The sequence below is a fragment of the Montipora foliosa genome, chromosome 14 (genome assembly GCF_036669935.1).
Source record: "Montipora foliosa isolate CH-2021 chromosome 14, ASM3666993v2, whole genome shotgun sequence".
NCBI lineage: Eukaryota > Metazoa > Cnidaria > Anthozoa > Scleractinia > Acroporidae > Montipora > Montipora foliosa.
The window spans coordinates 13,582,848-13,592,847 of NC_090882.1; the positions used below are offsets into that span (position 1 = coordinate 13,582,848).

Below are 10,000 nucleotides of genomic sequence, written 5' to 3' on the forward strand. Positions count from 1 at the left end.
ATTGTTCTGACACAAACATTTTTTGTATTATTAAAAACGAGGCAACCATAACTCGTCACAATTATTTAAGAAGGCAGCGCTGAGGAAAATCGAAAACAAACAGGAACGATCATGAAATTCCTTTCTTTTTTCTGAAAAAAAATTTGATTGTCAAAGTGATTTCTTGTGGCTTAAAGTAATTTTTGTGTGAGTGGAGGTGACTTCCCTTTAACTGGGAAAAGGATTATTGGCCGGGAAGTAGTCCAGAGAAGGTTTTACAAGTTCCTTTCCCTTGTGACACTAAATATCTGGTAAACGTGTAGGGATTCGCTCCACATGCACTGAGTAAGATTTTTTGCTCCTTCTCGTTGTCAGCAATTTCATTTGCTACAAAATATTGTGCACTCGATCCATTTGTTGTTTTCCTGGAATTCCTCCACTTTACCAGTAGAAGCCACAATATCCTGGTCGGCAATCTAATATTCTGAGCCTGCACATACTGCAATTTCACCCGCTCAACTGTTATTAGTACATTCTAGAAAAAGACGTGTTTGTCGGCCCTGACTAAAACTACCGCAGGAGTAGTTACCAAAGATACCATATTTGATTAGATTCCTGAGTCATTAGAGTTAACTTTATATGAAACATTGGTATGAAAAAATGCTATCCCAAGATCTGTAGGGCCTGATAATCCGCCTAGTAATAATGAATCGACAATCCCGGGTTTAAAAGCTGTGCTAATAGATAGAGTTGTTCCTGGTAGTCCTTGGTTCAACTTCTTGGCTGCGCCTGCAAATAGCAGATTGTTTTTTCGGTGCCCTGTTATATTATAATTGTTTTATTGACCCTGAAATCCCTTGTAGGGAGTAGGCAATTCAGTACTATTATTTTATTTTATTCTATTTAGCGGAAGGTCTGCACGCGCCAAAGACGCGCGCGCGAAGCACTCTTGGTAAGAAAATATGTTAACCCTTGAGTTGCTTTTCTCATGGTAATCATAGCTAACGATATTGCTCGTAGGCGCGTACGTACGAAGTTGCCCATTAATTAAATGATATCCTAATAATAATAATAATCATCATCCTCATCATCATCATCATCATCATCAATAAGCCCAACATGGAGACGCTTTTTATGTTCAGGGGGAAAACGGTTTGGAAAACATTTTTTTCCTGCATTATTCGCCGGTTTCTATCCAAAAAGATGATTCCGAATATTCAATATCCGGTCTGAAGTTTATGTGGTAGTCTCATTTTTAGAGGAAAATGCACTGCTGTGAAAATATTTGGTAACCTACTCGATCAGTATGGCCGTACACTCTTCTTGTAAACTTTCTATGTTAGGAGATATTTATTATTTTTCCTCCTCTTCTTGTCTTAACTCATTTTAAATTGTTTTCTTTGGTTTTATTTATTTGATTGCTTTTCGTCCAAAATTGTTTTCTCCCGTAAATTATTTCTTTAAGTAAGGCCAGTAGGAATAAATAACTCGGGAGCTCTGCTTTTAGGCTTGGCTAAATAGTGGTGTAAATGTCTTTATTAAATTTTCAACCTCGGGTAATGCCTATGTTAACTAACGTACTTTGGAAACAATTTACGATAATACGAGAAAATGGTTGCTTTCCCCAAATGTTCACAGGCAGAGAACCTTACAATATGCCAACTACATACCCTTGAGATATTTTAACTTCATGTACAAAATTAAATAATTTAAGCTGTCAAATGTAGTTAATTTGCTTTTTGGCTTTTTATCACACTGTGTTTGTATTCATCTAGCATAACCAGACATCTCTTTCATATCTCGTTCTGCTGGAAGGGGACAAATGTACGAGTTCCATTTTATTTTTCGTTTTTAGGTGACCGACCTCCATCTTCATTGCAAGGAATGGGATGAGTTATTTCACAGGGGAAATTGGGAACCTGCAGAAATAACTAAAAAGCTTCCAGATTTCTTCAGTTTTGTAAAAAAAGTCCAAAGTTCTATCATCCACGAAATTGAACATGAAGGTGCCTCAGGTTTGTAATGTAAAAATTGTACTAAAGTTAATCATGCTGATCTAGTATTGGAGGAAAGATAGCTACGGTTTGGATTCAACAGACGGACTGTTCCAAGGGCGTAACCACTGCATTAAGGAATTGTTGGCTGTGTGTCTTTTATGAAGCAAATATTGTAAGAGGCCACAATACGGTCAGAACAACGTTCTATTAAGGATTTCTTTGGCCAAGTTTTAATTTCGCTCTCTCCTACTTACTGGACTAAAGAGAATCCTGAATCCTTTTCGGTTTGCTGATTTTCAAAAGATTTCCGGACGGCCGGATTCAATTGATGTTTAAAACATATATCGGGGCATAACCAACTATTGCGTGCGCGTTTGGCATAATAATTTCCTTAAAGGAGGCCACTTTTAAAATCAGAAAGTAGGTGGACTAAGGTCTCAAAGGAAGTGGTCATCGCAGTTATGAAAACTTGCGAAAGAAGCCTGAGGAAATCCAGAACTATCCCACACATCAAATAATTTTTCTATCAGCAAATTCACCAAGTACGAGCTTCGAGAGAAAGTTTATCTGGGATGTGTCAGTCAGCCATTCAAATGCAAGACAATCCTACTACAAATGCAAGACAAGCCCACTATAATAACTAAAGTTAAATATAATCTCATAGAAGTTGTGCTACACCAGATACGAAAAACCACTAAACAACCACCCTTTAGACGTGGCCAAAACATGTGGAAACGTATCCCTCATCTAATGCAGTAGCACAAAACCCCGAGGACAGGTGAAAATACTTAAAACAGCACATAATAAACAAGTAAACAGACAGGGAGACTGACTGACCTAGAATGACCTAAATCTTCCGCCGTAACTGTTTAATACCTCTTACATAGTCCCGTGATACCCCACGAGCCTTTCCATCGTACCGTCAGAATATCAATTTCTGACTAATTCATTCAGTCATTCAATCGTCAGAAATTACATTTTTCATGCTTCTACTAACTAGTGACCAGCTCACAGTTGGCTTCATAGCTTAGTTGGAAAAGCAAATGCAGTGCAATCGCACGGTCATAGTTTTAAAGCCTGTTCACTGAGCATGGATTTATTTCAGGCTTCTACTTACAAGTGACCATTTCCCAGTTGGCTTGATAGCTCAGTTGGTAGAGCAAGTGCAGTGTGCAATCACAGGGTCATGAGTTCAAATCCAGGTCAAACCTGGATATTTTCAGGCTTCTTACGCAGCTACTCAAGTTCTTTCATAACTGCGATGATCACTTTCACTGAGCTCTACACACTCCGAAGTTCACATATATGACAATTTGATATATTTTTTTCTATCACAGAAGGGAATTAAGACCTATTTCGTCCCTAGATTTGGATGTGCTCTTCCAAATGTCTATACACTTTAAGTTGTCCTCAAGGAAATCTGCAAAGCCCCCGTTTGTAATTGGTAAAAGCGCACCTTATTTTCAGATTCAATTTTTAGTTCCTCCCGAAATTCTTGCACGGGGTTCATCAGCCGTCGCATCCTATTTCAAGGCCCTCGCTGACGGTAGAACTTCGATCAAGAGAGTTCCAATAATGCTGATTGGACAAGATAGAGCCGGAAAGACGAGTTTAAAGAAGTCGTTGAAAGGGATCTGTTTTGATCCGGAAGAAGATAGCACCGTGGGAATAGATGTGGATCCTAGGTATTTCAAGGTGACTACTGACACGTTCAGGACAGGGACTGTAGGTGAACAGCAGGATGCTGAAGGAGATATTTCGTTTGACCGTCATGCAGCAATGAAAATTGTGCACGACTTAAGGAAGGGAAATGAAAGCCCCTTGCCTAAAACAATTACAGAAGAAATGAAAACTCCCTTCGATGATGAATGCGAAATAACAGATATCATTCAACTAGAAAGGCATCCCAAACAAAGTGAAACACGCGAGCAGGCCCCAACGCCAACGAAGGGTGCACGTGACATATCACCTTTCCAACCAGGAGACAGCCAAGAAGCTCGTACTGATTTTACCCGTACCCTTCCAGATGAAATAGCAGTGGAAACTGAAACATTACTTAAAGGTGACGTGGACGACAACAGAGAAAATGTTTTTTTTGCTCTGTGGGATTTTGCTGGACAATCAGTTTACTATGACACGCATCCGATCTTCCTAACAAAACAAGCAATCTACTGTTTGGTGTATGATCTCAGCTTAAATCCTCGCGAGATGGCCAAGCCCATTGTAAAACAAGGTGTTTACAAGAAATTTTAAGAGAGCGTTAATCTGAAGACCAATTTAGATTACCTGGATTTTTGGATGAGGTCTGTAGCATCCGTGGCAGGAGGTGCCTCCGAGAGTGCAGATAGAACTGCTGCTGAGGATGAGATGTTGCCACAAAAGCTACCTCCTGTTTTTTTAGTGTGCACTCACGCCGATACACCTTATGATAATAAGCGCAATCATAGAGAGATAGCCCATGAGATCCTTGGCTGTCTAAAGAGCAAACCATACGGAATCCACTTGTCTGACGTTTTCATTGTGGATAACACAAAATCTGGTACAGAGTCTGAGTGTCCGGAGGTGATAAGTTTGAGAAAAGAGGTGTATGGCGTTGCTAAAGAATTACCACATATTAGCGAAACCATTCCAATCAAATGGCTAAAATTTGACAAGGCCCTAAGAGTATTAAAAGAACAAGGAAAGCACTTTGTTACCCTGGAAACGGCAAAAGACATTGCAGAATCTTGCGACATCGTTGATGACTTAGAGGTTGAGACAGTGGTGAACTATTTGCATGACCTGCGATTTTTGATTCATTTTGATGACACCCCAGCTTTGAACGAATTGGTGGTATTGGATATACAGTGGTTAATTGATGTGTTTAAAAATGTAATAACTGTCAAGCCTTATGACAGAACGGAAAAGAGATTTGTCGACCTCTGGTCCAAGCTTGAAAAGGAGGGAATCTTGCACGAGGAACTGTTGAGTCATGTTTGGGGAAATTTAAGCGAAAGGGAAGGAGTGTACGAGGGTCTTATTACAATCATGGAAAAATTCAGTTTGCTGTGCCCTTTTTCTTCAGAAAGGCCAAAGACCTACTTGGTACCATCTATGTTGAAAACCCGTCCATCTAGTGAAATTGTTGAGGTGGTTTCTTCAGCACAAATCCCGTCACTGTTTATTAAATTTAAATCTGGGAAAGTCCCTGCAGGTTTGTTTTATCGTTTTGTCGTACAGTTCTTTCGGTGGGGCAAAGGCAAATTTTTAAGGCCAGCGGAACTTCAGTTGTTCCAGAACGTTGTTAGATTCATTACCTTCGGAGACAACATTTGTTCTGTGATCTTCGTATGCCAAACGTCGACTGTTGAAGTTGCTATTTACGCAGAAGACCGGCAAAAGACAACTGCATATGCTTGTGCCAGTGTTGTTTGCTGGCAGTTAGGCTTGATGCTTGAGAGCATGCGCAAAGAGTTTTTCTGGTTAAGAAACATGGGATATGAAATGGCGGTGCTGTGCCCAGTGTGCTGTCCAGGAAGGTCTCTTGCGTATTACTGTGTTTCACATGATCTTGAAGGATGCAAAGAGGAGCACTGTCTTCATTTCTGGTCGCTCTCTGAGTTGTGCATTGCCAAGAAACCAATCGTTTGTACCAAGCCTGGACTTAAAAGAGATGTCGTTGTTGACATAGAGCAGTTTTCACCTTGGTTTCCTCCCTCAGAACAGCAGGTATGAAATGTAAGGACGTTTTCAGTTCTATCAGAATTCCGGAAATTTGAGATGAGGAATCGATTGTAGCAAACGTTTATGGACTAAAATATAGGAGTTTTAGATAAAACCTCCGAGAGTGACGAAGCATTTTAATATTTTGGCGAGAAGCTCGTTAACGTGATAAATAGCTGGTCACCGCGAAACGGAAAACAGTGATCCATCGACCAAATGACTTTTTGTTCAAGTTTTTAATGGATTCAATAGAAAAGGCTCTGTTATATTATTTCATTGTTCCAAAGTTACGTCTTGCTGAAATAAACGATTATTGTCAGCATTCCATTCTTAGGTTTTGGGCTTTTTTCCGGCAAAGGTAATCCTTCCAACACGGTTTTTTTTTTTCGAATTAAGAATTTAAAGTCTACCAAAATGCATTGATAGCATAGCACAGCAAAATATGCTTTGCAAGTTTTCAGGTGAAAAAAATATAATTAAAAATTGAAATTTCAATCTAGAATGTTGCCTTTTGATTGGCTTACTCATTCTCAGTTATCAGCTCATGTACCTTTTGACTTTATATGGAAATTGATTGGCTCGGTCATTGCAAAATTGAAACATTTCTGAGTTGAATGAAGTGCAACAAAACAATTCCTCCATTCTTGTCTGCTACACAATACGGCGTTATCCCTTCTTTAATGGGTATTGCCTGGCTGTATGTGTGTCCATCATTTTGTTAAAAATTTACAATTCTTTTACTAAAACAGAATGCCAATGGAGAACCGCCTGTAAGAAGTCTTTCAACTGATGAAGGTGAGTGTTTATTCGTAAACCACTGCACAGAGTTTTTTTAATAATGACTTGCATTGGATTTTTCTAACCACTCTTTAACAATTTTACTTTCACGCAATCAAAGTGATAGCTCTATGAGCACATGCACCATGTATAAAAAATAGGCACACAATTTGTGCATGTGTCGCGGCTGAACATTTTTTGGCCTTTATTTTGTGCTATCATCATAATTGATATTTAGGATAACGGAACTCAGTGGTTACAGAAATTAGCCACAGCATTGGGGAATTCGTTACCAACCAATAACGTAACGCAATTTATTTTGCGACGGCTGTCTACATTACCAATTTAAAGTGGTATTATGATCAAAAAATCATTTCCTTTTTCTCTTCAGATTTTGAAAGCGTGTTTGCTTAACACCTAACTGGCAAAATTTTGAGCTTTGAGTTTTATCCAAAGGCTGTTTATTTTGAGTGTAAGTTTTGGATTTCATGGTCCGCCATTACTCACGTTCAAAACTGGCCGATTGGACCTCAGAGGGTTGGATTTAGAGAAAATGACGTCATTTACTCACTAGCTTAAAATTTCAGCATGTAAACGCAATTTATTATATATGCAAAACAGGGGTTGAAAAGTCTGAAAGCCCGAAACTCCCGTGCTGCATATTAATTAGGCCGCGTACACACGAATTGCATTCTTAAACTGGTGAGTGTTTGACGTTATTTTCTCCTCGACCCAGCTCTCTCAAGATTTTAAAGTTAGTAATGGCGGACCAATAAATAAGAAAATTCCAGCTACAATAAACAGGTGTCTTTTTAAAATCAGAACTTAAAACTTGGGTGAGTTAGTGTTTAGTTAACATAGTTTTGAAATCCAAAGGAAAAACAATTTTTTTTTTGGTCGTAGTACCACTTTAAAGGACAGAGATGACGCAGACTGCGACAATTTTACGTTTCAGTCAGTTTATCCCAATATCATTGAGGTTGTCAAAATTTCCTGTATTTAGGATCCATTCGTTCAATTTTGTGTTCTTCGCGTTTATCCTTTGCGAGGTTTTAGTATCGTGTGTTCGCTATATTGTTTTCATCCGAAGATGTTTAGATTGTCAATTACAACCTCTATTTTCATTGACAATTTACGTCACTTTGTAAATAGTCAAATAAAATAAAAAAAACAAGACGTGCACTATCATGATTCCGACAAGCCGACTAAGTTTCCGAAACTTAACATCGCTTCAATCCGAAATTCCGATTTCTACTTGGTTTTTCCGATTACTCATCGGTGTCCTGGTTACTGCTGGAGACCAATCGATGCCTAGCTACGTAAAATGACGTCCAATTGGAGACCCGATTGCTGCTAGCAAAACTAATCAGAAGGTCTTGTCTTGATAATAGTGTCATGACGCGCTGTGACAGACATACCATGCCCACAATGTGGAGGGTTCAGTTATTGACACAATTAATGTTAAATTTCAACGTTAAACTTTCAGATTCTTTAGAAAGCGGAGAAAGAGCTATCGCCCTACCCTGTAAGTTGGTGGATTCGCTTTCTTGCCAATCGAGCGATTGCAAACAGGTTGTGAGTCAATTCCAGGAGAATCTTCCGTGCAGTGAAGCCTCACTGGACAACCCAGATGTTGAGACCAAGGCACTGATCCGCCGTTTTACACGAGAAGCTATATGTTTTGACAGACTTGACGTTGTCCAGCACTTGAGGGAAATCACACCAGCTGGAACAACAGGTGAGAAAATAATGGGATAAGTGTTTAAATGTCTATACATATACAGCCTCTGCTATTTAACTAATCGTGTAGCTGGCGGTTTGGATTACTTGGGTTTTGCTTTTGGTAAAAGGCATTCTTTGATTGACTGATTGATTGATTGATTGATTGATTGATTGATTGATTGAGTGAGTGAGTGAGTGAGTGAGTGAGTGAGTGAGTGAGTGAGTGAGTGAGTGAGTGAGTGAGTGAGTGAGTGAGTGAGTGAGTGAGTGATTGAAGGACCAAATCATAGACATGAATTTATCTTTAAACAAATAACTAGCTAAATAAATAAATAAATTATACGTGAGTGGAGGAAATGGGAAAAAAAGCAAGTAGAGTTGTATTTAAAGATGAAGTCTGCTGCTTCGGTGAAAGTATGTGACTGTTGGTTGGGGTTAACGAAATTTATGTGATACTATTGATATGTTATCAGTAACTTTCGAGGGAAAGGAACAGTATTGACCACCAGCTCCTACATTAGCATACAGATAGCTAACAAATTCTAAAAACTACTGAAAATGGACGTAAACAGTTAAGACTTCTGTCTTGTTATTTCAGGTCCAGTGCTACCTGAAAATCTTCAGATACAGGACATGTCATCTCAACAACGAACCGACCTCACCGTCGCCCTAACAGGTAAGTTGCAGAAGTTTAAAACACTATCCTCAACAAAACATTCTTGACGAGATCTCTGGAAAGCTTCCCGACATCACCAAAGGTGACTTTTTGTGTTGTATATTGCTTGAAGAAAGGGTACTTTTACACTGAACTCAATTGACAGCACAGTGGAACCCCGCTATAACGGAGTGCCACGGTACCGAAAAAAATGTTGGTTATAGCGAAGACCCCGTTATTTAACAATTATTCCATGAGCGCGCGTTGAATATGAGATGGTGAATAGCCAAAGAGGAGCGTAGCGCCGATTTGGCTATAACCCGAACCCTAACAAGCGCGAATGGAATGATGTTTTATTGAATTCCTTAAACCACAAAAGTTTGGATGTACGAAATGCGAGCGAAAAAAGCGAGAAAGTTCGAGCGAAATCGAAAAAACATGATGAAGATGCAATGTTGAGTTAATACCTTGTGGTCAGACATACATTTGTTGCCTTTTTGCGTACTTTTAAACGTCGGAATCGATCCGAACTTTCCACAAAAAGGTTTTGTTTCCTTTGCTTTATTCAGAGAGAAATTTCGCTTTCCGACGGAAAAAAAAGCTTAGCAACGCTTAGCGCAAACTAAGGTATATGAGCTGATAACCGAGATTGAGTGAACCAATCAGAGCACGATAAATGCATTAACTGAGGTTGAGAATTTAATAAGACGAATTATCTGGTTAATAGCAAAAATATTCGTTAAAGCGGGGTAATTTAATAAATAATAATTGCCAAAAATTGAATACTGTACGTAGAAAATGTTATTTTTATTCATTTGATACTGTTAACTGTAAGTGTAACGCGCTGACAATGAAGGCATCAAATTCAAAAACACTGTCAAGTAACTTTAAAACTTCGGAAGTAACGTGTCAGCACGCCGAAGCATACATTCAACACTGCAACAGAACAGTACCCTTACAATGTATTTGTCAAAACCAGAATAAAGCAAGCTGTGATTTCTACTCAAATCTGTCGGTTTTACTGACTGCGGGGAGCGACCGGTCAAACGAATCGTTATAGCGAGGTAAATTGTACGTTGGGACCGTCAAAATCTATTCGTTATATCGGGGATTTCGTTATAGCGCGGTTCTTTATAGCTGGGTTCCACTGTACGTGATTGAATTTCTG

General features: G+C 39.1%; 2 protein-coding genes across 2 annotated transcripts in view; both read left to right on the forward strand.

Moving 5' to 3' along the window:
- Positions 1 to 4,229, forward strand: part of LOC137985259 (uncharacterized) — a 28,480-nt gene extending 24,251 nt beyond the window's left edge. The window contains exons 8-10 of the mRNA XM_068832826.1: positions 887 to 931; positions 1,835 to 1,994; positions 3,457 to 4,229. Of these exons, the coding sequence (XP_068688927.1) occupies positions 887 to 931; positions 1,835 to 1,994; positions 3,457 to 4,229 (978 nt within the window). The remainder of the gene's footprint in view (positions 1 to 886; positions 932 to 1,834; positions 1,995 to 3,456) is intronic.
- Positions 4,230 to 4,274: 45 nt separating this feature from the next.
- LOC137985260 (uncharacterized) overlaps positions 4,275 to 10,000 on the forward strand; it is a 7,465-nt gene continuing 1,739 nt past the window's right edge. Inside the window, exons 1-4 of the mRNA XM_068832827.1 lie at positions 4,275 to 5,684; positions 6,428 to 6,473; positions 7,942 to 8,193; positions 8,776 to 8,853. Coding sequence (XP_068688928.1) covers positions 4,275 to 5,684; positions 6,428 to 6,473; positions 7,942 to 8,193; positions 8,776 to 8,853 — 1,786 coding nt within the window. The remainder of the gene's footprint in view (positions 5,685 to 6,427; positions 6,474 to 7,941; positions 8,194 to 8,775; positions 8,854 to 10,000) is intronic.